Below are 24,951 nucleotides of genomic sequence, written 5' to 3' on the forward strand. Positions count from 1 at the left end.
GCGCGCGCACACACACACACACACACACACACACACACACACACACACACACACACACACACACACACACACACACACACGGCTGGAGTCAACAACATCCGAGGCGCATCCACCAGGCAGGCAGGCTCTAGGTAAGGCAGACACCCCCCCCACCCCCCGACTTGGGCTTTCCCCCTCACACCCAGCCCCAGGCTCCTCCCATTCCCAGCTACAGTTCCCCTTTGCCCTCCACCCCAGCCTAAAGGTAGGCAGCCAGGGACCCAGGAGCCCTAGCCCAAGCTTACTCAAGGCAGGGTGACAGGGAAGAGGTCTTGAAGCCCGGGACTTAGCATCCGCACGACCTCCACTAGTTCAACCAGCTTGCTCTTGGGACCAAAGGACAGGCTGGGGTAGGCAAGCGGAAGTGGAGCCTACTTTGACTTGCAGGTGAAGGCTAAGCAAAGGGTAAAGACAGTGGCATCTGCTCTGGCATATCCCTGCGCGGTCACTCCACCCCTTGGGGGGACGTGGATACAGCAGCCCCCCACTGCCTACCCTGCGGAGGTACGGAAACTGGCCTCCGTGAACCACAGCCCGGCCAGAGGACTCAACCAGTCCCCCCAAATGGCAGGAAGGGGAAAAGGGCCAGAGAGAAAGGGTGGCATCATGGGCCCAGGACACTGACCTCTTCTGCCAGCCTTGCCCGGCCTCCCGGGGACGGAGCCACGGAAGCCCAGCAAATGGGCGGGGCAGAGACCCAGGCGTCCTGGCCCGCCCCGCCCTGCCCCCCTCCCCCCCACCCACCCCCCGCCCCCCAGCCCCAGGGCACCGAGGAGGGAGCCGGGCAGGAGCAGGCGGCAGGGGAGGGAGGAGCGAGGGCGGGAGGGGGAGGAGGGAGCCAGGCTGGGAGGGATGTGGGGGGGTGGGGAGGGAGAAAAAGAAAGAAAATATTTTCCGTGTCCCCGCCTGCAGAGTCAGTGTGCGGTTTGGGAGAAAATGTGTCGGATATTTTGGGGCGGTCACGTGGGCGGGCGGGCTCCGAGAGGCCCCGGGACCGTCCCAGCCTAGAGTCTGTGCCCCCCCAGAGCCCCCCATCACCGAGAGCCCCTGCCACTGCGACGCTCTATCCCCGCGACCGCCCGACGCCGGGACCTCGGGGCTCGGCGGCCTCCCTTCCCCCTCCCTCCCCCTCCAGGTGAGTCAGGCGGGGAAGCAGGCTCGGCCGCCGCGGACGCCCGGGTCCTCCGGCGAGGTGGGCCGGGGGCGGGGGCGCCGGCAGCCACGCCGGCTCAGTTCCTCCCCGCGCTGGTCCGGCTGTCCGCAGGGGTGGAGGGGGGCTTCCTGCCCCGACTTGGGGGTCTGCCCTGATGTGGGAAGGGAATGGGGAAGATTTTAGACAGGCTGGGCTGGGCTGGGCTTTATCCACCCTTCACTGTGGTGAGTAGTCGGGGAGAGCTTTGCGGGAAGTCTTCAGCCAGGGGCCTTCTATGCTATGTTTGTGCCTGGAGTGTGAGGGGAGATAGGGTCCCTTCCTGCGGGGAAGGTCCACCATCCGCCTCCCCTGAGGATTTCCCTGGGGAGTCTGAGGGGAGGATTTTTGGTCCACGCTGATCCTTCCCTAGTGGAATGGCACACCTTGGACAACAGAAGGGCGAGGAAAAGGTCCAGAGGCAAGTGATTCTGGCCGTCTGGGTCCAGCAGTTTGGAGAGACAAGTGGATAGGATAGGGGTCTATGAAGTTGCCTTGAACCGCAGTGCAGGATTCCCTCTCATATCCGCAACCTTGGGTGTGAGTCCGGCCTCCCTCCAGCCAAGGTCAGGGGCTCCTCAGGAGTATTCTTGAGGGGAGCCCGAATGGTACAAAGGAAGAACAGGGAGACTGGGGCAGGGACCTGGGAGTTCCAGTCCTGGAGCCTCACTGATGCTGCCTCACTGTCTCTAGCACTTACAGCCCAGTTCCCTCAACCTGACCCAGTCTGTAGGAGGGAATCTCTGCAGGTGGCCAGAGAGTAAGAGTATGAAGGGTTAGGCGGGGTGGGGTGGGGTGGGGTGGGGGTGGGGGTGAGGTGGGGGGGTGGGCAAGGGAGCCCGAGGAGGGGCCTGTAGGGCAAGAACCTGAGACGACTGTGCCCCTTCAGGGCCCACATCCAGGGCAGCTACCATCCGAGTCCTCAGGTCTAAGGCTCCTGCCCTTACCCCTTACCATCACTCTTCAGATGCTGACTGGGGGTTGAGGACCACAGGCAGTGTCCCATATCCTGGAGGTGAGAAAAGAGAGGACACGGGAGGGGGCAGGAGGCAGTGTGTGAAGGGTGCCTGGAGCTTGGGTATCCCAAATAGGGAAACACACACTCACACACACATGTACACACACGCCGTGGCTTAGAGCCTAGTAGACAGCACAGGGCACACCCCCCCATCCCGGCACACCCCCACCCCTGGCTCAGAAAGCCACCCAACTGGCACCTCCAGTTCCCCCCTCTGCCCCACCCTACCCATGCCCTCTGATGCCCACACACATTCCACCGGCCTTGCCTGCCTGCCTCCTGGGTACTGCCCCTCCCTGGGGCCAGTGAGGTAGAGGGAAGGCACCTGGTAATGGGAGGTGGAGACTCAAGGGTCTGGACTCCCCCAAGGGTGGCACGAGGCCAGGGAAACCCAGCCCACTGTTGCCTCCTGGGGAGCAGGCTGGGGGCCCAGGCTAGAGCAGAGGATGCCCGGGTTCTCTGCCCAGGCTGGGGATGGGGTCATGGAAAAAGGTGGTCGTGTTTATACAGAGGGGAGGGGGGCAGCGGGTGGAGTGCAGCCGACAAGAGCAGCTTTGTTCCAGGCTCTGGAGCGGGCAGGACGGCAGATACGCCCCCCCCACCGCCTCCATCCAGCAGCCCCCTTCATCCATGCCCTCCCCTCAACTCCACCTCAGCTCGAAGAGAAGCAACTTCGCAAGGGCCCCTTTCCCCTGGTCAGCCCCCCTCAGTCTGAGGCGGCATCTTGGGAGGAAAGTACGTTCTCCCTTACTCAGGTCCCCCAAAGTACCAAGGCCTCTGGGTCCCTAGTTTAGGATTTCCTTTTATGCTGTGAACCACTGTCTTCAATTCCTTGGTTCCTTCCTCTACCCAGGACTTAGGACCCTCCCCTTCCCTTCCCAGCCAAGGCAGAGAAACCAAGGCTCAGAACTGGGATGCATCTCTGTCCTCTTCCTCTCTTCACTCAACTCTCAAGTTCCTTCTCTGAGGCAAAATATGAGGAAGGCCAGGGAGAGCTTGGCTCACTCACAGCTTCATTCCTCCGTCAGGACCAGGAGCCTGAGCGTCCCTCTCTGGGACCCTCAAAGTCCTCCTGCCCCACCCGCAGGTCTCTGTTTCCCACCCGCAGGTGAGAAGCAAAGATGGTGAATGCTGGAGCCCAGAGCTGGGTTCTCAGTCTAAGCCAGTCTGGGGAAGATGGGGTGGGGGGGACCTCTAGTAGCTTCTCATCCTTAGCACTGGAGGGGTTAATCCACCTGGAATGTGGCCCAGCCTGTTGAGCTATGGCCCAGGGGCCTCAGGGGCCCGGACTCCTGGCTCTACCTGGGCTTAACCTGGGACAAGGACTTCAGGGAATAGGGGAAGGTAAAGGAGGTGGACCCTGGGGGCTCATAGCTCAGACTTTTAGGGCTTGGGGAGACAATGGGCTGAAGAGTCAGGGTGCTGGGGATCTGGGTGGTGGCTAGTGAGGGACAGTGTCTGCTTTATGCATTGGGACTGAGGGAAGGGTGGTGGCTTGGGGTCTGAGTTCCTGTAACCTCCATGACAGTTTACCCTCAGGAGCCTGAAGGCCAAGGCAGATGAGAGATAGAAAAGGAAGGAAGAAAAAAAGCAGAGGTACAAAGACGGAGCGATATTGATCTTAGAAGCAAAGACTGATGGAAAGAGATGCAAAATACCCATCACCTACGTCTGGGCCTGCCCACCCCGAGGACTCTGTTTCACTCTCTCTCGGTCCTTCTCTGTCCTTCTTCATCTAGTCCATTATGGTTCTGGCTGGTAGAGGAGGCACCCAGGCTGGGGTGACTCTCCTTCCCCAGCCCCTAACTCCCTAGACAGGTGGGTGGTTCTGAGCCTCCTGGGAAAGCCTACCTTTCCCTTGTCAGAGCATCAGGAGAGGAACCACCTGCCTGGCCCTAGGATTCCCACTTCCTCTTTTCCTCCTTCCCCTCCCCCTCCCTGGGGCTCAGGTTAAAAACCTCTGAGGTCAGGTTACATTTGAGGGAGGGGAGGATGTAGGGAGGGCTTCCTATAAGCAGAGGGCTCAGAAAAGAGAGAGAAGAGATGGAGAAGCAAAGTAAACTAAGGACAGGGAGAGGAGCTTCTTAGCATCATACCTGGCACACAGCGGGGCTTCCATTAACCTCTGTGGATTTGAAGAGAGGTTAGGGAGTGAGGGATAATTGGAGACAGAGACAGAATTGGGAGGGGAAACCGGGAAAGGGAGTATTGAGGAAGGTGGAAAGAAAGGAAATGCAAATTAAAAGAGAGGTATGGAGGAACAGAGACATTTATATAGCATTTAGTATGTGCCCTATATTATTCTAGACACTTTACATATGGTAAATTATTTAAGCCTCCTAATAACCTTATGAAGTGAGGCTTATTATGATTCCCAATTGACAAAGGAGGGAACTGAGGCCCAGAGAGATTAAGTAACACTAATACATCCAAGGTCCTGAAGCTGGCAAGTGGTGGAGATCAATTCAGGCAGTCTGGCTCCAGAGTCTGTGTTCCAGAGAGGTGTAACATTTTTTAACAAAAATGTTAAAACAGATATGTTTGCTCTCTCCAGGATGGTAGAGAGTTTGAGTCTTGGCTCTACTATTTACAGCCATGTGACCTTAAACTAGTCCCTTAACCTCAGTTTCCTCATCTGTGAAATGGGAATAATTCCTACTTCACAGGATTGATGTGAGGGTTAAATCAAGTGTCCAGCCCATGGTGGTGTTTAATGGTCATTTCTTAGCCTAGGAGTCCTCTCTGCCAGGAGTTTGAAGAACATGATTCACCTTGGAAACTCAATTTACCCTTCCAGGAGAGTTTCTCTGAGCCTGCATCGGCACCTGCCCTGCCTCCCCTACTGTGTGGCAGAGGGCAGCAAGGAGGGAAAAGACTCTAGCTGGGAAAGGGCCATGGGGCTTGGAACCTCAGAGTGATCATTCTCTCATCCCTCCTTTTCCTTTCTTTCTCCTTAGGAGTCTTGGAGACCCAGTGAGCAGGCCAAGCAGGGCGGGCACGGAGCCTCCCAGGCCCGGGCAGTGGGCATGGGCGGAGGCTGTGGCTGAAGAAGTCCCCCGCCCACTGCAGACCCCAGGGGATTCAGCCTCCCACACTGCAGCGGCCATGGCCACCAATAAGGAGCGACTCTTTATGCCTGGTGCCCTGGGGCCTGGCTCTGGCTACCCAGGGGCTGGCTTCCCCTTCGCCTTCCCAGGGGCACTCAGGGGGTCTCCACCTTTCGAGATGCTGAGTCCTAGCTTCCGGGGCTTGGGCCAGCCTGACCTCCCCAAGGAGATGGCCTCTCTGTGTGAGTCTCAGGGATCTTGGGGGATGAGGGCAAGTGGAAACAGGAGGGCATTTCGTGGGTGGATGATAGGGAAAATTGGTGCCCCAGTTAGGAAGGCAGGCAGGGCTGGGGGTTTGATCCAATGGAGGAGGTGACAGGGGTAGCCACGAGGGGGTTTGGATGTGGAGCAAATGGACGTGCTTGCAAATGAGAGTTCTCCTGTGCAACTAGAATGGGAAAGTAGCACGCCTAAAATTTGGGGCTCTGCAGTTGCCTCCTGAATGACTCAACTAGCAGGGAGAACCCCTTTGTATGGGCAGCCAAGGGTGGGTCTGGTGAAGTCTGAGGCTGCTGCCTGCCTGCAGTGCGGGGTGTGGGGAGCCAGGCTGCGAAATGGAGGAGTCTGGGAGGCCAATACCCCAACTCTGTGATCAAGAGGTAAAATTGTTCTGAATTAGGGGGAGGCTGCAAAAAGAGGAATGGAACCTAGTGCCAGGTGCCCAAAGATGTGTCAGGAAACTTCCCTTTTGGTTCTGGGGAGGGTGGAAGCAGCCGCAAAGAAGGTAGCTCTTGTACCATAAGTAATCCGGGGAGGTGCAGGGGGTGTTCCAGAAGCATCCTCTCCTCCAGCCATGTGGGTGGTGTACTCCTCCTCTCTCTCTAGGTCTGGCACGGTGCCCACATGCTGTGCAGATCCCTACTTGTCCCTCAGGCCTGCCCTCTTTGGGTGAAGCCTTTGAGTGCTGACAGCAGCAAGCCTTAGGCCTCTCTTCGTCCCTCTGGATCCCCTCTCCTTCCACTTGGTAGTTGTTTCTCCTCGCTAGGCCATTACAGGCGTGGGTGCCCGTGAGCTGGAAGGCTGGGATGCTGGCCTCAGTGTGGGAGGTGGTATAGAGAAGCCCCTACCTGGATAGAAGGGGAGGTGATAGAGAGAGGGGCAGTTCCAGAGAGAGAGAAAGAGAGAGGGAAAAGAAAAGACCAAAAGATAAAGACATCCTTTATAGCTCCACAAGCTGAGAGAGAGAGAGGTGGAGAAGGGGCCTGCCTTTAGGAGCAGGCACTCAGAGGGTGTGTGTGTGTCTGTGTGTGTGTCTGTGTGTGTGTGTCTGTGTGTGTCTGTGTGTGTGTGTAGGGGTGACTAGGCCTGGCTGGCAGCTCTGCTGGAAAGAGCTTGCTCATCTAGAGAAGGTGTGTGCGTGTGTGAGAGGCCACATGCAGTTGTGTGTGCACAGCATGGCCCTGAGACACTGCTCACATACAGAATTCCAGGGTTGCAACAAAGAGTCAGTGTGAAGAGTGAGGCAGTATTTCATAGGGCTGCTGACGGTGTGTCTGGGGTTTGGTGAGGTCTGCCGGTGGCCTGTCTGTAGTCCAACGGGGGTTATTTGGGTGGCACACAGGTGAACGAGAAAGCACAAAGCTCCCCTTTTTGGAAACCTCAGCTGGGCTTCCCCTACCTCATTTGCACCCCAAGAATCTGTCCCAGGGTCTGTGGGGTGGGAGGGAACCACCCTCCCCACATGAATGTACTTCTTGCAGAGGGCAGTACAACTCAATATCTTGGGACTTGATTTTCCCGAGTTCCTGAGGCAGCTAAGGGAGCGTGAGTGAGGAGGCAGAGTAGAGAGAATGGTGGTGGGGAGAATGCTGAGAGCCAGTAGCCAGTCCCCAGTGAAGTTCTCCATGTGCCCCTGTGCCCTGGACACACTGAGACCAAGGTCAGGGTTCAAAGTGAGGTCAAGGTAGGGGAAGGGGTCAGACTAGGCTGTATCCCCAAAGGTCGCCCTGCAGGAGGAGGGGCTGAAAGAAGAAATCCCAGGGAGGAGCCAGAACCAGGGCAGGTAGGTGGGGAGGGTACAGCTGGCAGCAGGGGGACAGGCCTGGGCAGAGAGGGGGCAGTGGGATGGGGTGGAGGGGAAGGCCTGGGTCCAGACAGCTTGCATGGGAGTGGGGCACACAGCACCTAGTGGTGAATGAGAGGGAGCAGTGGGGAGAGGAGGGGATCCTGAAGTCTGGGAGACCTCCGGCAGTGGGACAGTGGCTGAGGGGGGAAAGAGTATTCTCTCACTTCTCTGCCCTGCTGTCCCTTTTTGGCTGGGACATCTAATGGACGGGGATTGGAGGCCTAAGTCTGATGCCAAAGCCACACTCACCTGGAGTCTGGGTCTCTCTCTTCAACCTCTCTCCCCTGATCTGTGGGAGGGTGGGTGGTCCCTGAAGGAGTCTGGAGCTTCTCCCTGGGGCTGGCTTCTGAATCCTACTGTTGGATCCCTAGCACCTTGGAGACATCCATGTTGAGAAGGGCAGTCTTGCTCCATCTGTTGGGGTGCTCTAGGGGCCTGAGTGGTTACGGCAGGTGTCTAAGAACCCCATGGTGGAGGACGGCAGTGGGAAGGGGAGCATGTGCCGCTGGGGCAGCACAGGCCTGTGTGCGTGGGAAAGCGGAGGAGGTTGTGCGTGTGTCTGTGTGTGTGTACACACACGCACACAGGTTTGGGTGTGCTTGCTCACACACATGCATAAAACCCTGCTATCTGTGTCCTCGTGTATTTCCATGTTTATGAACACTGGTGTGTTGTATGTTTGTTTTATCAAGACTGCAGGGAACAGAGTGCGATGGGAGGGAAGGGAAGCCTTGCCCTCCTCCCCCTCTTGAGGAGATAGCTGGTGTCCTGAGGACCTAGCCCTGCTTGTCCTCTGAACTTGGTGACAGTGTCCCTGGGCTAGGAACCCAGGCTGCACCATACTCAGTCACACGGAGAAACTGAGGGCAGGCTGGCACAGGAAGAAAAAGAGTTTTACTTAAAAGAAACTGAAAAAGAGAGACTCAGAGACCTAAACGAGATGAGAGGGAAATAACATAGGCTGAAAGGCGCAGACACAGAGAGAACCCAGACTCCGGGAGAGGCAAGGGGCCTTGTTAAGCAGGCGGTATCGGTGGTGAGCAGGCGGCAGCGAGGCCTCCTCCAGGAAAAAAACCCAGCCGACTGCCTCCTTCCCCTCCCCTCCCTGGTCTCTCCTGCTCAGGCTCGGGCTCCAGCTCCAGGCCGACACAAACGGGGCTTTGATTGCAACAGGAAACCTCTCTGGCGGGGGGAGCTGGGCAAGCCGCCGCCGCTGGGGCCCAGGCTGCACCCCCCTCTCCTGGCCCCCTCCCCGGTCCCAGCCCCCATTCTGCCCAGCACTCCTGCTTTGGGGCCCGTCCCTCATTCACACCTCCCTATTCCTTCGCTCCACTGCTGCCCCCTCCTCCAGAGACCCTTCCTATTGCCCTTCAGGTGGGACTCCTAAGTTAGGACTTACCCTTGGGGTGGCGCCTTCTTTGCTTTGAAATGCCCCCACTTCAGTTTTTTGAGGGAAGGTTCTGGAAGAAAAGGAGAATTTAGCTTGAGGAATTCAGAGCCAGTCATCCTCAAGCCCCTTCCAGAAGGTGGCAGGAGGGGAAGAAAGGAGGGATGAAGGGGTTAGCTGTTCCTCCCCGCACAGCCTCTCCTTGGCCAAATTCATCCTTGCCAGGGTGGTAGAGGCTCTGAGGGGTGACCACACCAGATTCAGTGCGAACAGCTTCATTAGTGGGGGAGGGGTACACTTCTCCTTGCCTCTGGGGCCATGACTTTGTGGGGCTCTAGCTGGGAGGGGTGCGCCTTGGTGGTGGGGATCATAGGGAAGGGGGTGAGTCAGGCAGCAGCCCCCCCTCATACTCCCACCAGGCTGGTGGAGAACATCTGGTTCCCATGAAATGCTAGAAGGCTAATGGGTCTAATTGCTGCAATAAGGGCTGGGGGGACTTTGGGGAAAAGAGGGGGCACTAGATTCCCCCATCCCCTTACCTTCTCCTCAAGGCTAAGACTGTCTAGAATGGGGGGTTGGGGTTGGAGGTTAGGGTGGGCCTGACACCCCAATGCCTGGTCCCTTCTAAGGCCCCCTCTCCCTGCAGTGCCTGGGAAGCACACACAGATGGGGTGATGAGGAGTGGGGTGCATCTGGTGGAGAGAAAAGGGGGCTATTGAGAACTCATGACTTCCTGGAGCCCTCCCCCCACTCCTCCTGTGCCCCACTCCCAACCCCCCTCCCTGTGGCCTGGCCACTTCTGGTTCTAATTACCAACCAGGCAGGCCTGACTTAATTGGGACCTTTCAGATTTCGGAGGGGGAAGGGTGGGGGGACTGACAGCCTAGAGTTGACTATCAGGGCTCTCTTCTCCCCTTGTTTTGGGGGTACTCCCCACTTTGCACTTAATTGACTTTTTTTTGCCACTGGCCAGGTTCTGACTCAGAAGTCTGTCACCCCTTTTTTCTTTTTGTGGGGGATGGCTGGAGTCAGAAATGGGGTATTTAGGGTTGGGGGCAAGAACAGGGAGCTCAGGCTGGACTGGAAAGAGCAATGCATTCCCTCTTCATCCCTGCTACGAGTCCCCCGAGTCGGCCCTGCCACCCCGCGGCCCCCCATCCGCCAACCAGGCCCTCCTTCCCAGCCCTGCCCCCTTCAGTCCCCGGCAGCCACCCCGGCCCCTCCTCCGCGCCTGCCTTCCCTTCCCTCGCCTACTCTGGCACCCCTTCCTGCTCTTTATTCTTCCAAACTGGCGCCCCACTCCTGCGGCACCCCAGTGAGCCCCCCACCCGGTACAACAGATTCTTAGAAAAGCGCGCCCCGCCCTGGCCCAGCCACCGCCGCCGCCGGGAGGGGGAAGGGGCCGGGCCGGGCGCCGCTCCCGCTCCCCCGGCACTCCCCTTGTGAGCGGCGCTGACAGAGCCGGCTGGGCCGGCCCGCCGGGCGGCCGGGCGGCCGGGCGGCGGGCGGGGCGCGGGGAAGGGGGCGGTTTCCGGGAGTCGCCGCCGCTGGCGCTGTCCCGGGGCCAGGGTCCCCGACTCGGCCCGGCTCGGCGAGGGCAAACTCTTGACGTGGCCAAACTCCCGCCCCCCCCCCCCACTTCTCCGCCGGTCGAGGGCACTCAGTGCCCGGAAGGGGCCCGCGAGGGAGGAGTGGGGCGGCCCTCGGAGATCCGAAGGGCACTAAGTGTGGCGCTGAAGGGGAGAAGGGGCAGTTTGCCACTGGTGGGGGTATTTAATGACTGAGAACAGTTACCGACCAGACGCGCAGTTATTGCCGAAGAGGCACTTGGCACTTGGGGGCGACTGGCACGGTAGCGACTCTGGGGGAGGGGAGCTGGCACTCAGGAAGGCCGTGTCGTCCGAGGCGCAGCTGGCACGGCGGGAGCAGTTTGGGGTGGGAGTCTTGTGCTGAAGTCAGGTTCGAGGAAGGGGCATTGGAGGAGCTCCGGGAGTGTCAGCCGCGGGATGGGGCTTGGGGGACTCAGAGGGAGGACTCCTCGGCCTAAGAAGGGTAGACTTGGGCTACGCAGGAGGGGCGGGGGGGCTCCGCGGCGGCGCGGGCTACGGCCTGGGCGGGGTGGGGCGGGGCCGGGTCAGGAGGAGGTGAGCGCGCCCGGCCACCCGCCCCGAGGGGGGTTCCCGGAGAGTTCACGGCGGGAGCGCGCTCCGGCCCTCCGACCGGGGGTGGGAGGACGGGAAGGAAGGAGCAGGCCGCGCGCGCTGAGCCGCAGGAATGTAATGTTCGGCCCTGCAGCGCGCGCGCGCGGAGGGAGAGGGAGGAGCCAGGCCTGGGAATGAGCGGGTGGAGGTAGTGCAGGTCCCTGGGCTCTGGAGAAGTGCCGCGCGCAGGGAACTTCCATGTTCCCTCTCCCCAGTCCTCCTTGACACCCTTGCCTGTACTGACTTGTGTAAAAAAAGGAGCGCTGGGGGGAGGGGAAACTCGAAAGGAAATGCGTGTGCTCGGTTTCTCCACTCCTTCCCCCATCCCCGACCTTGGCACGCGCCTAAGTGCAAAAGCTTGCAAAGCCTCCGAGCTGTGGAGAGAGAATCCTTGCAAGCGTTCTCCCGAGCCAGGTGTGTTTACCAAAACGTGTGTGCACCTCTAATTTTATGCGCGTGCAGACATGCATGTGCACTATTGCATATTTGCAAATGCGTGGTGCCTGCCAAGATAAATGCATGCACGGATGTGTGTCTAAGCAAGCAAGCGCGCCACGGTGCGAGTGCGTGTGTTCCACTCCCAGCTCTGCTCATCTTGGTGCCCGGCCCCCTTAGCTCTCCAAGCCCCACCCCCCACCCCGCCGGGCTTCGCTTTTACAAAACGTCTCCCCAGTGCTAGCCGCCGAGGCGCCCAGAGTGAGGCGGACCGCGGCTGGAGCGGCAGCCCCGGCTCTGCGCCCCGCCCAGTCCCTTTCCCCTGCTGGGGATCCCCCTCTTCCCCGCCCACCCCTTACCCCCCATGCAGCCCGGCGCCCTATGCTAGCCCTCCCCCTCCCCCCCTCCAGGAGCGGGGCGCCGCCGGGGGAGGAGGGGGAATCGTCTGCGGGTCCTCGGTGTTCCTAGCACCCAGCTTCCCTCCAAGCCGGGTCGCGATGTACGACTGCATGGAAACGTTTGCCCCGGGTCCGCGACGGCTGTACGGGGCGGCCGGACCCGGGGCCGGCTTGCTGCGCAGAGCCACCGGCAGCTCCTGTTTCGCCGGACTCGAGTCTTTTGCCTGGCCGCAACCCGCCAGTCTGCAATGTAGGTACCCGAGCCCTACACTGGGGGTGGGGTGCGGGGTGCAGGACAGGCAGCGGCTCTCTCGTTCCGTGTGTAAAAGGTGGACTTGGGTTGCAAGCGGAGATTCTGACCCTATCCATGTGAAGGCCGGGTGTGTAGGAAAGAGGTACTGGCCCTTTAAACGTGGGGGCCTCAGCGACTCCTTTGGGTGTGTGCAGTAGTGTTTGGAGTGTGTGTGTGTTTTTTATGGTGGGTGTATAGCTAGGACCTGTGGTTGGTGACCCTCCAGAGTTCCCGGGGATAGGGAGAGGCCGAGGTGCGTTGGTAGTTTGTGCCGGCAGGTCCGTGGCCCGGGAGGGTTATGGCACCCAGGACCGTGAGTGGCGTTTGTAAAGTCCATGTGGGAAGTCGCGAGTGTAAAAATATTATTTGCAGAGCGTGTGCATCCCTGGAGTGTGCAGCGCCTCGCCTAGGCGGTGCGGGTGTGGGCGTAAGGGTCTCTCCACTCAGCGTCGCCCTCCGCCAGCTTTGGCAGGTCCGCATGGCCCCGTGTGGGGATGTTTGTGACTTGAGGCCGGGAGGGCGTGTGCCCTGCGTGGCTGCGGGGGCGGTTTTGGAAAGTGCTGTGTTCGAGCGTGCACCCTCTGTGTGTGCTGCGTGCGGGGTGTAAGGGGTTGTGCACGCAAGCGGGGCCAGGCTGGGTTCTGGCGTCCCCCTCCCCCATTGAGAAAAGAAATTTTAGGAAATGTGTATAGGGTTGTGTGCACTTTTTCCTATGGCTCGAGCCCACAACTTCAGTAGGAAGCGAAAAGTTTCAAGAAAAGTTGGTGTTACGGTGAGGAGTGGCCTGGAGGTGGCAGCGGCCGGGGGAGCGGGACTCCTGGGTCCCCAAATATCCATCTTCCCCTCTCTGTGAAATGGGAGATGCCAGGCCTGGGGCCCTGGAACCCCTTTCCAGAGCGGTAATAAAAAGCCGGGGATTGAGAGGCAGTAAAAATGAAGTCCAGATGAGAGGCGGCTTTGAAGCCAGGGCTGAAGTGCCTGGCGGGGGTGGGGGGGTGGGGAGGGGAGCCTGGAACACCCCCGAATTTCCCCGGGGCTGGGACGGCGCTCGGAGCCCGGGGACGCGGGGCTGGGGGGCACGCTGGGAAGGGGCGGGCGGCGGGCGGCCGGGGAGTGCGCGCGCGGGGTCACTGAGCCCCCGCCAACGCGCCTCGCTCCTTGGCACTCGGCAGCGCTGTTTACGAGATCGGCTTTTTTTTTTTTTTTTTTGGTCTTTTGGTTGCAGGGCAGAGCTGCTCAGATTTAACAACTGGGAGACTGGAAGAGGGAGGTGGCAAACAGGAGACTGTACCGTGAGGTGGGGTGGGGCAAGAATGAAAAGCGTAGCATTTAAAGGGCGGGGAAAGCGTGAACTGTTGCCTTGCACCAAATCCTTGTGAATTCTTAACCTTCTCTCATGGCCCAATAGGATGGGGACGTGGGGTATGTTGGGAGGGGTGCTGAGATGGAGAGAATCTCCCAGGAAGGGTTTTTGTGGGGGCTGGGCAGGAACCCCGTCTTTTTCAGGCCCAGGGAAGCCTGTGGGACTTGGCTGGCAGTATGTTTTTGCATTTCAGTTTGGACCAACAATTTTGGCCTCTAGGGTCTTGGTGGGCCTCAGGCCTACTCCACACACTTTCAGAGAGAAAGTAGTTTAGACCTGTGTGTCTAATCCAGGGAAGGAAAGAGGTCCTTTGGTGTGTTTGTATTTGGCAGCATTGGTGTCCTGGTGCTGCGTTGGCAGGCCGTGGGTGTTTGTCTGGGGGCAGAGCTTCTTGCTTGCAACTGTGAAGCGAGCGCTGGGTGTTGTGTGTCCTCCTTATGACTTGTGCATCCAGCTCCACGGTGTGGCTGGAGTGAGTGTGCCTCTGTGCCCGCCTGGGTGTTCTTCTGTGCCAGGGTCCCATTGGGGTATAGGAGCCCATTGGTAAAAGTGCCTGCTTTTGTGCCCCGTGTGTTGTTGACATGTGAGAGTGTCTCCAAGGAGGTGTGTGTCAGATTGTGAGTCCAGGCTTCTCGGCCCAGGGCCTCGCAGCTGGGAGTGTTTACAGCCGGTTATAAAGAGTTTGTTTGAAGCTCCGCTCAGCCTGGCCAGGAATTTCCTCAATTTCAGCAATTTGGGCTTTAAAAGGAGAAAACCCCAGAGCCACCCCGCTCCTCCCCTGCAGAGGCCCCTGCTTAGCCAGGAGCGGCATCCCCCTGGTGCTGGGGTCTCTGCCCAGGGCTGAGAAGGGAATCTCAGTGGAGTGACAACGATTAGCCTTCCTGCGCCTTTTGCTCCCAGACTGACCAGAGCTACCGGGCTGTGCTTTAGGGTTCAGGGACGGGAGTGTGCCAGAGGGGTTCCGAGAAGGGGCGACAGTACCACGCATATGAGAAAAGCTGCCTCTGGGCCTGTCTCCCTGCTACCCCCAGTCTCATAATAATTGGCTGGCACTGGCCCATGCCAGTCTGACCACACCCAAGCCCTTTTGCAAGAGAGGAAATGAGGCAGCGCTCTGCGGGCAGGGAGGGCGTCAGCGCCGAGTGAGCACCACCCCACGCACTGGCCTGTGGGCAGCACATGTGCCCGCAGAGGACACTGGGACCATCCTGAAAGGCATTCCAGCCCGCCCCCCATCTCTCAGCACCAGCCGCCTCCCCACCCCGCCACCCCGGATTTCCCACCAGGTTCTGAATAGACTCCAGGCACCCTCCTTTCCTCCCCTCCTCTCTCCTTTTTCATTGGGGAATCTCACTCCAGCTGGATTCTTATGCTAATTGAGTGTCTGTGTGTGTCGGGGGGTGGGGAGGGCTTTCCTCCTGTGGGGAGGGTGGAGCTAGCCCGGAACCCCGGCGTCCGAGCCTTCCTTCTGTCCTTCTGGTGGCCTGGGTGGACTTCTGACCAGGTGGGCTACAGCAGGTTAGAAGGAAGAAGGTGTTCATGAGGTGGGTGCAAGCAAGGGACACTCCTTAGGGAGGGTCTTAGGGTTTTCTTGCATTAACTTAGGCCCTCCAGGTTTGGGCAACTGGTCCTACAGGTTGAATAATTTAATTAAAAGTTTTTTTTGAAGCCTCTGAAGATCAGCCACACACCCAAAAGAGGTTTACTCAGCAGCCTCCCAAACAGAGGGCGTCCTCCCCCCAACACTGTGCGTGGCATGGGCGGAGATCTCTTTTGAGCTGTGTTTGGGTATTTGCAGGGGAAGTTTAGGAGTGAAGACACGGCTCAGAGAGGGTCCAGAGATAGCTCCCCTCCCCCATCAGCCCTGTTTACCCACTGTCGCCTGACTTCTCTGCTTTGCTACACCCCCAGCAGCTTCTAGACCTGAGAATCTGAGCAAATACCTGTCTCCCTTTCCCAACTTCTCTAACTCCTGGCCAGGTCACGTAGATCTAGTTAGAAGACCCGAGAGCCTTGGCTCCACCATAACTGGCAGTGTGGCACTGGGCTGGTCGCTTTTCTCTTGGCCTCAGTTTCTTCAGGTGTAAAATAAGGCTGTTGCATATGCCCTAACCTACCTTCCCAATACCTGTGTCCCATTTCCTCCACTGTCTCAGTGGTTTCTGGGGAAAAGGACACTGGCGATTATTTGGGGGGTGATATGAGGGGGAGAAGCTCAAGGATTGTCTACCCTGTACTGCTTGAGAGAAAACGAGGTTCTGTTCTGCCTCCCGAGCCTCCCAGCAGGTCATTTAGCCAGGTGCTAGCCACAGGTGGTCTGGAATTTGCCTCCTCACACCCAGATCTATGGCCTCATGAGGAGGAGAAGGGTATAGGAAGGAGACTACCGGGCAGGGACCCGATGTGAGAGGGAGTGACTAGAGAGTTCAGAGCCATGGGCTGTAACACACCTACTTTGTAGCTGGGGAAACTGAGGCCCAGAGAATTTAACTTCTGGGATGGCCTCGACCTAGAATTTGGAGAATTGAGCAGTGTCCCGTAGGGCATTATTGTACAGGGAGATGGCCAGACTGGGAGGTCACAGTGGTCGTTTAGGGGTTTCTGGACGTGTTTACTATGGGGCTGTATATGGGTTGTTGGAACTTTAAATCACTGTGGTGGCGATGGTGTTGTCACCGCTGAGCCAGAGGAAGAAGTGGGAATGGGGAGGCAGTGTGTATCTGATGAGGATGCCTAGAGATCTGAGGGGTCCTTCTTCCCTGACCCTCACATCACTGCTTCCCCGCAGCGGTGGAGACGCAGAGCACTAGCTCAGAGGAGATGGTGCCCAGCTCGCCCTCACCCCCTCCACCTCCTCGGGTCTACAAGCCGTGCTTCGTGTGCAATGACAAGTCCTCTGGCTACCACTACGGCGTCAGCTCTTGTGAAGGCTGCAAGGTGTGTACGTGGTGGAGGCGGGCGCACTGGGCATCCAGTTACCTGCGTGAGATCAGAGACTCACTGTGTGTGTGTGGGTATCCCTCTGAGGTGGGAGGGACTGGCTGCTTTGCACAGAGGTGGTTAATAGATTGGCTCAGGCCTGCAAGGCCTGTGAGAGGCTGGTACTCCCAACATCCTGCTTCACTGACCCTCCTCCCTTACCCCCAACTCCAGGGCTTCTTCCGCCGCAGCATCCAGAAGAACATGGTGTACACATGTCACCGCGACAAAAACTGTATCATCAACAAGGTGACCCGGAATCGTTGCCAATACTGCCGGCTACAGAAGTGCTTTGAAGTCGGCATGTCCAAGGAAGGTAGGCCCTTAGGCCTGCCTGGGCAGGAGTGCTCCTGTCCTAGCCTGTGGTTGCCACCCTCTTCCCACTGGCCACCCCCACTTTCCTGACCTCTGCAGTCCAGCCTCCAGCCGCCCTGGAGTGCTGTGCCTCCTCCCTGGCCAGTCCTATTTGATTAGCTCCATTCACCCAGGAGACCCCACCCCTTCCCATTCTCCCTTCTCAGAGCTTAACCCTTCCTCTGAATGAGTGAATGGGGGTTACTGGTGCACATTCCCTGTTTCATGGGACGTTAGGGGGGCTTGCCAGTACCCTCCCCTGCTCCCAGGACTGAGCCTGAGGTGGATCTGGGGTGCCCCCCCTCCCCTGCACCATTGTGCTGCCAAGGCTATAAGTGGATATCCTGCTGCCTGCATATCCTGCCCCCCCTCCCCAGCTCCTGCAGGGTGACAGGAAGGGCAGGATGGAGCCGAAGGGCCTGGGGAGGGAGCAGGGCCTGCAGGCCCTGGGTGGGGCTGGGGAGAGCCAGCCTGGGAATGGGAGCTAGTGTAGGAGACAGGGAAACTGAGGCCCTGCCCAGGGTCCCAGGGAAGGGATGCTCCGGAGCACATTAAATTAGGGTAAGAGGGGATACCCAGAGGGAGGTTCTGAGGGTCTTGATCCTCTCCTTGCGCGTCCATCCCCAAGCTGTGCGGAATGATCGGAACAAGAAGAAGAAAGAGGTGAAGGAAGAACGGTCACTTGACAGCTATGAGCTGAGCCCCCAGTTAGAAGAGCTCATCACCAAGGTCAGCAAAGCCCATCAGGAGACCTTCCCCTCGCTCTGCCAGCTGGGCAAATACACCACGGTGAGGAGTGGGCAGGGCCCCAGTGAGGGCAGGGGACCATTGACTTTGGAGAATGGGTAGGGGTTGTGTTGGAGGCCATGGTCTGGTGCTGACAAACAAGGAGGGCATCCGAATGCAGAAGGGAGAGCCTGGGGTATTGGCAGAAAGAAGACAGCCCCCAGGATAGGCCTTCGTTTGTGTTCTAACCGGACCTTCCTGCAGAACTCCAGTGCAGACCACCGGGTGCAGCTGGATCTGGGGCTGTGGGATAAGTTCAGCGAGCTAGCCACCAAGTGCATCATCAAGATTGTGGAGTTTGCCAAACGGCTGCCCGGCTTTACAGGGCTCAGCATTGCTGACCAGATCACTCTGCTCAAGGCTGCCTGCCTGGACATCCTAGTAAGTTAAGACCCGTGGCCTGTCTTCTGCCACAGCCTGACCCTCATGTGAGACCAAGGAGCTGGTCCACACAGAGATTTCATTATCTCTCTTCCCCCCTCCAATCTGGGACTCCCCAGATCTCCTCGAAACCCAAGCTCTTTTTGTCTTAATCTCTGCCCGAGATCTGATCCTAGACTTCTGGGTTCCCTGCCTCCTTCTGACTTCTCTTCCCACCTCCAACTTCAGACCCTCTATCTCTCTGCCTTGCTCCCCCTGCCTGCTTCAGGTGGCCCTCCTTCAAGACCTAACCTCCCCACTTTCCACCTGCACCTAATTCCCTCTTTTCCCCGCCCCCATAGCGCTCCTTTCCAGAGACAGCACTAACCCTGCCCCCTGCCCACCTCCAGATGCTGCGGATCTGCACAAGGTACACCCCAGAGCAGGACACCATGACCTTCTCTGACGGGCTGACCCTGAACCGGACCCAGATGCACAATGCTGGCTTCGGGCCCCTCACAGACCTCGTCTTTGCCTTTGCTGGGCAGCTCCTGCCACTGGAGATGGATGATACAGAGACAGGGCTGCTCAGTGCCATCTGCCTCATCTGCGGAGGTGCGAGGACGCCCCCTGGCGTTTGCTCAGACTACTTTCCCACCGCACCCTACACCTGATTGGTCCCATCCACAGACTCCTCAGCTCCAGTACAGACTCCCCGGCAGCCTGGAACAAAGGACAAGAATAGGGGAAGAGCCAGGGGGGAGCTGAGGAGACCCCCGATACTAGTGCTGACATAGAGGTCTGGGCAGGAGGAGTGATTTACCAGAGAAAACCTCTTGCCAGAGGCGGGGAAGGGATTGGAACAGGGGAGATGTCCTGGGTGGGGCTCATGGTCAAAGTTTGGGGCCTGGAGGGCCATAGGGCAGGGCCACTTGTCACTGTCTTCCCCATCTCTTCCTCTCTCACTCCCCTGTGCTTGTCCCCACAGACCGCATGGACCTGGAGGAGCCTGAGAAAGTGGACAAGCTTCAGGAGCCGCTGCTGGAAGCCCTGAGGCTCTATGCCCGGCGGCGACGGCCCAGCCAGCCCTACATGTTCCCGAGGATGCTCATGAAGATCACTGACCTCCGGGGCATCAGCACCAAGGGTTAGTCGGGAGCGAGCCTCCCCTCTCTCTTCCTGGAGCTGCTGGTCTCCTGGGTCAGGCAGAGACAAGAACAGAGTGGGTGAGAACCAGGCAGCCTACGCGAGCATCCTAGCTCAGCCACATGCTAGTGGGGACACTTGGGCAAGTGCCTTTCTTTTATTGTTTTTCTGCTTATAAACCGGGCTAGACTTACACCTACCTCCTAAGTTTTGTGAGGATGAAATGAGTTAACACACAATGGGTTTAGAACTGCACTGAGTTACAAATTCAGTTCCTCTGTTGCAGTAGCCACATTTCCAGTGCTCAGTAACCCTGTGCAGCCAGTTACTACTGCGCTGGACAGAGGAGATAATTCCTTCATCACAGGAAGTTCTATTGGACAATACTGGTTTAGGAGGATGCCTGGCAGATAGTGTTTGATAAATATTAGTTCTAATTATAAATGTTATTAAGAACAGCCCTAAAAAAAAGAAAAATAAATTAAAAAAAAAAAAGAACGGCCCTAGGAACAACTGGCAAGCTATGGACATTGGGGGGGAGGGGTGTCCAGGGAGTGGGGCTGGAATTGGGCACCACGTGATTTTTGAGGAGACAGCCTGAAAGGATGGGACGGATGGGCAGCAGGCTTGGCAGAGAAGACAGGCAGAGGCTCCAGGCAGAGGAGCAGTCCCCAGGAACCCTAGAATAGGGAGAGGGTGACAGAGGTGGCAGGCCTGTGCTGGGAGCCCCCAGAGGGGAGTTAGAGGGCAGTCCATCAAGGTTAAGGTGTCAGCTTAGGGGCTGTACCTCAGCCCCCCCGAACCTCCTTGTCCCTCCATTGCAGGAGCAGAAAGGGCCATTACCCTGAAGATGGAGATTCCGGGCCCGATGCCTCCCCTGATCCGAGAAATGCTGGAGAACCCCGAAATGTTTGAGGACGACTCCTCGCAGCCTGGCCCCCACCCCAAGGCCTCCAGCGAGGATGAGGTTCCTGGGGGCCAGGGCAGAGGGGGCCGCAGCCCCCACCCTGACCAGGGCCCCTGACTTCCCCTGTCTCAGGGGTTGGGGGCTCCAGGCAGCAGACTGACCATCTCCCAGACACCGCCAGTGACTGAGGGAGGACCTGCTCTGCCCTCTCCCCACCCCTTCCACTGAGCTCCTTGTTTTTGCCAAAGTTTCCAGGGGTGCCTCCGTGTTCATCCCCTTCCTGCTCTAACTGGCTCCCTGTCCAGTCTTGGGAGCCTGCCCTGTTCCCTCCAGGAGAGAGGGCAGAGGGGTGAGCCTGGGTTTGGACTCTAAAATCTCAGCACTGCCCCTCAGACACCAGGGTCCCAGGCTCACCAGGGCAGAAGGAAGACCCTGCCATTCCACAGCCCCTTCCTCTGCCGGGTGCTTAGGCCTCTGGGAGCAAATAGGAACACTAGAGACCAAAAGGGGGCGGCATAGGGGGAGGGCTGAGCCCACCCTCTTGCCCGTCCTTGGTGCCTAATGCTGCGAAAGGCACCTGCCGGGCGCACGCTGCCCGCTGTGCCCCCATCCTCGTGCCAGGTCAGGGTGGGGCAGGTCGGGCCCTGCATTTCTGTGGGGGGCCAGAGGGTGAAAGGGACAGAGGCAGGTCCATTCTGCACCTCTTTGCTTGGGCCCAGAGTTTACCTTGTGCCCTCAGTTACAAGCCCCTCGCCCAGTCCTGTCATGTGCCTTGGGCTCCCCCTGCCCCCCATCTCAGCCATGGGGCAGGAACCCTCCTACACTACAGAGGGGCCAGGGGATCCCTCTCCCCCTAGTGCCTTCCCCCCGTGACCCCCAGAGCAGCTTGGCCCAGGGAGAGGGGGGGTGGGCACTGCTTAGCTGATCCCACCCTGACCCAGAGGAAGCCTCTATTTATTTATTAGCTTTTGTTTACACCCTGGAATTGACCCCTTCCTCCAGGGGTCTTGGGAGGGGGAGCCCAGGGCCCCTGTGACCCCTCCCTTCTTCCTCCAATCCCCAGTTTGTATTTAGCTGCCAAATAAGATTCCCACTGGCTCCCCTTTTTCTCTGGGGGGGTCAGGGTGCTGTCCCCTCCCCTGTTTACATCTCCCCTCCACCCCGCTGTGTCGCATATTGCTGAGTTTTCTATTTTTGCAAATAAAGTGATGGAAACTCATGGGATGTGGCTCCCTCTAGTGGGGAAGCAACGAGCTGATCTGCAGAGGGACTGGGTGGGGAGGGTGGATTTTGCAGCTTTCTTAGGGGAACTAAAGAAATAGGATGAAATGTTATCTGGTTGGATGTGGTGGGAAGGTGGCGGAAAGGGAGTCCACAGGGGCCTGTCCTGAGTGTCTGGGCCTCCATGATCACCAGGTGTTGGAGCTTTGATTGGACTCTGTGAACCTCTAGTAAGGTCCTGGGCCTCAGAGGTCTTTAGGCTATCCCCACCCCGAGTTCTGTATACATGCACATCTGCCCTTCTCTGGGGAGGTCGATGCAGTTTCAGTTGGTTCTCATGAGGGTCCCTGGCCCCAGAAGAAAAGAACCACGGTGTACATCTAAGTTACAGTGTTTCTGCTTTATGCCAGCCCCTCACCCCATAAGCCGCCTACACTGTGACCCCACTATCACCTTCTGAGTCACTCCTTCTGCCCCCACCCTTCTCCCTGTGACCCTGCTCGCCCTCCACGACCCCACTGTTACCTTCTGTCCTAATACCTCTCCCTGCCCCTGCATGCCTTAACCTCTGCAACACCCCAACCTCAGCCCCATTGACTTTGGCCTCAGCCACTACAGGCCCTGGACTCTTCCCCTGCCCCCTGTGACTTCCCATTAACACCCACCTCCACCCACCTTCTTCCCTGGGACAGTGCCTTGCCTACCTGCACCTGGCTGTCTTCACCGATGACCCGTGCATGTGGGAGAGAGAGGTTGAGGATGTGGGAGTGGCGGAGGAGAGGAGAGGGGGGAAAGCAGAAGAAGAAACTGAAAGAAACTCTAGAGGAAACCACAGGGTCTGTGGGGAAGGAGGGGTCATTGCCATGGCAACCCTGGTTGTGGGGGAAGGGCAAAATGTCTGAGCCAGTGGCTGAAGCCCACCCAGAGGAGGACGCCCTTCTACCCAGTTGCCCCTCCTATGACCCATCTGATGTTCACTGAACACCTGCTAGGAGACGGACCCTGCGGCTTCAGTCGGTCCGTTGCTGGTGGAGGAGACAGACCTATGAACAGACGTCACGTCCAGTTCCTTCTCAAAACTCCCTGTGGTCAAGTGTGGGCCTCAGCCTCTTTTTCCTGCAGCCTCGTCCTTGCCCGGCTCCAGCTGCCATGCCCGGGCTCAGCTTTGCGCAGTTCGCCTCCTCCACCCACATCCTGGGCCCCGGCACCATTTGGCTCCTTGGCCCCCCAACTTCATTCTCTGAGCGTGGCCCTGTGCCTGTCTCTCCAACTTCCCAGCTGTCTGGTCCTTGAATTTTTCAAAGCCTCCCACCCCCATTACTTCTCATCCACCAATTCTCTCTCTTATCGAGCCCTTAGCAAGTGCCATGTTCTCCTCTAAGCAATTGATACGAATAATCTCATTTAATTCTCACAATAATGCTATGAGTTCCACTTGACAGATGAGAAAACAGCCACAGGAAGGGTAAGTAATTTACCTAGGGTCCCACTACTAGTAAGTGATAGAGCTAGGATTTGAACTTGGGCAGTTTGGCTCCAGAGCAGGTGTAGTTAAGCACACACTGTAAGACAGTGGGCACCAGGTTTTCAGAATGAACAGCAGTCACTAATTTCCCCCTCCGACAGTACTTATTGCCTCCATATTTCTTCCTTCCTGTCATGTTCCTGTATGAGGAAATAGAACACCAATTTAGGAGGCAGGCAGACCTGGATTTAAATCCAGACCATCTAGTTGCTAACTATGTGACCTCGGGCAAGATACTTTGTACTTCTAAGCCTCTACATCTGTAAAATTAGGGGGCTGGAGGGAGGTTAACACCTATGTCATGAGGTTGCTGCTGTGAGAATGAATTGTAACATTACGATACACCCAGTACATAACAGGTGCTCAACAGATGAGCTTCCTTGCTTCCTTTTCCAGATCCCTGTTATCATCAACTCCCTTGGCCCAATTTCATCCTCATCTGCTCCACCTTCTCCTAGGTCAGTCACCCCCACCAGCCCCAAGTCTCCCCCACCCTGGGGTGTGTCACTTCCTCCTCTGCAGCCTCCCAGATCAGTACACAAAGGCTCTGCTACCACCGGAGGGAGGAAGGGCTGCTCCGCACGCACCTGTGAGTACCAGGGCAGCAGCTCTCCTGCCTCCTCTCCTACCCGCCCAGGCCCCACCTGGTCCTAACCTCCTGGGAAGAGGGCTCTGACCTGAAGACACCCAGGGTTCAGCTGAGTCTCGAGAAAGGCTCTGAAGACCTCTCTGCATTCCCAAGATCTCCTGTTCCTGTTCCCTCCTCCAGTCTCACAAGCCCTCCCTCCCCCCCACCCAACCCTCTTGTGTTGGTTTCCCAAGAGTGGGACTGGAGAGAGAAAAAGGAGGTAGGGGATGCATGAGTGCTATCATTTGCTTGCCGGCTATGTGTTACGGATTATGACGAGGTAAGGTTCTCCCAATATTACTCCCCAGCTGCCATCCCTGCTGCCTGATGCCTTGTGCTAGGCTCAGGCCTCCTCCCGGTTGGTACCTTGGCCACAGATCCCACACTCCTGGAAGACTGTGACTCAGCGGCTCAGTTGTCCCCTCCTTGTGACTCTGAGTGGGCAGCAGAGGGTTCCTCTTGACTTGGGAGATCTGGATGGGTTGGGGAGATGCTCTCTTTCTCAGCTGCTCAGGGGGCAGTGGGGTATGTATTGGAGTCAGAATTAAGTCCAGGAAAATGGACAACCCCAGAGGGAGAGAAGCAAAGATACAGAAGGAAAGAGAAAGGGGATCAGATAGAGCCCATTGGGGCTGGTGGGGAGAAGGTACAACTTTCCATGAAGATGGTGCCCGGGTTGGAGGGGAGGAAAGCAGCAAACAAAGCAAGAGGCCTGGCCTGTGTCAGTCCCTGCTCTGCTGTAGTTCGCTGGGGGACCTTGGGCAAGTCACTCACCACTCTGGGATTCAGGTTTCCATCTGCAAAAAGAGGGGGTTGAAATAGAAGATTTTGCCATTCTACGGTTAGGATCAGAGTGGGAAAGGAAGTAAAACAAAGAACTGTGAAGAAGTGGAGAAGAGAAAAGTAGCTGTGAGATGGAATCAGATTTCTGACTAGGAAGGGGAGACAGAGAAAGGGAGAGACAGATTAAGAGAAGCAGGTGGCAGGTCATGTATCCTGAGGAGGGGAGAAGGGGGTTGGGGAGGGGAGTCCAAGGGTCCCCTTTAGGGGAGATGAGTGACTCCTTTGAGCCCTCTGGGAGTGTCCTATCCTGGGGGACAGTGTGGCCCGGAGCCCCACCTGTGAGAGATGAGTCAAAACTGGGCTCTGTGCTGCAGCATCCCCAGCCTCGCCGACCACAGGCGTGCAGAGCCAATGAGGCTGAGGTTACGCTGAGGCTGAGCCCTGGGCTAGCCTCTCACAGGAGGGTGGAGGCTCTGTTAAATATGTATCTACTATGCCTGAGGTCACAGGTGGTGGGGAGCAGGACAGGGGCGGTCAGCAACTTGGCACCACACCCCTTTGCCACACCCCGTGCAGATCATCTGGTACTGAGTCTCTCGGCCCAGGCTGAGAAGGATGCAGATGCTTCCCGACAAGGAGTTAGCTGGCCTTTCAAATACAGTGTTGATGGGGATGTGAACCGGCACAGCCCTTCAGGAGGTCATGTCAGTTATGTTGGCACTACTCAACAGTATTACAAATGATACCTATTTATTAACCCTACAAATC

At 57.9% G+C, this 24,951-nt stretch overlaps 2 protein-coding genes across 9 annotated transcripts in view; one reads left to right on the forward strand and one right to left on the reverse strand.

Moving 5' to 3' along the window:
- Window positions 1-840: 840 nt before the first annotated feature.
- Window positions 841-21,245, forward strand: RARG (retinoic acid receptor gamma). 4 transcript variants are annotated; one of them, XM_055085618.1, is made up of 9 exons: window positions 841-1,174; window positions 5,204-5,535; window positions 16,283-16,431; window positions 16,648-16,789; window positions 17,456-17,616; window positions 17,818-17,994; window positions 18,384-18,588; window positions 18,962-19,120; window positions 19,912-20,102. In XM_055085618.1, exons 2-9 carry the CDS (start codon window positions 5,352-5,354, stop codon window positions 19,965-19,967), a joined length of 1,233 nt encoding a protein of 410 aa, XP_054941593.1. In that variant the 5' UTR covers window positions 841-1,174; window positions 5,204-5,351; the 3' UTR covers window positions 19,968-20,102. The 4 variants fall into 4 exon arrangements, with proteins under 4 accessions (XP_054941593.1, XP_054941594.1, XP_023978800.1 ...); XM_024123032.3 differs by having other exon boundaries at window positions 847-1,174; window positions 19,944-21,245; XM_055085619.1 differs by lacking the exon at window positions 17,818-17,994 and having other exon boundaries at window positions 842-1,174; window positions 19,944-21,245.
- Window positions 7,811-24,951, reverse strand: part of ZNF740 (zinc finger protein 740) — a 39,444-nt gene continuing 22,303 nt past the window's right edge. For 2 of the 5 annotated variants that reach the window (XR_008617701.1, XR_003680343.2), the window contains exons 8-9: window positions 19,099-19,169; window positions 17,440-17,455 (exon numbers count right to left, since the gene is read on the reverse strand). Coding sequence is in view for 1 of the 5 variants with exons in the window: in XM_055085625.1 (XP_054941600.1) it covers window positions 19,122-19,169 (48 nt within the window). In the remaining 4 variants the exon portion in view is untranslated. Of the gene's footprint in view, window positions 7,854-8,817; window positions 8,879-16,796; window positions 17,456-19,098; window positions 19,170-24,951 lie in introns of those variants that run through there. The other 3 variants (XR_003680347.2, XM_055085625.1, XM_055085626.1) reach the window with 3 other exon arrangements.

This window comes from Physeter macrocephalus, chromosome 6 (genome assembly GCF_002837175.3).
Source record: "Physeter macrocephalus isolate SW-GA chromosome 6, ASM283717v5, whole genome shotgun sequence".
In the NCBI taxonomy this organism is placed as follows: domain Eukaryota; kingdom Metazoa; phylum Chordata; class Mammalia; order Artiodactyla; family Physeteridae; genus Physeter; species Physeter macrocephalus.

Coding starts and splice junctions, on each gene's coding strand:
- RARG (XM_024123032.3), top strand. CDS start 5,352: ATGGCCACCAATAAGGAGCGACTCTTTATGCCTGGTGCCCTGGGGCCT. Junction 17,617..17,817: donor AGCTGGGCAAATACACCACG/GTGAGGAGTGGG, acceptor ACCTTCCTGCAG/AACTCCAGTGCAGACCACCG. Junction 19,121..19,943: donor CCGGGGCATCAGCACCAAGG/GTTAGTCGGGAG, acceptor CCTCCATTGCAG/GAGCAGAAAGGGCCATTACC.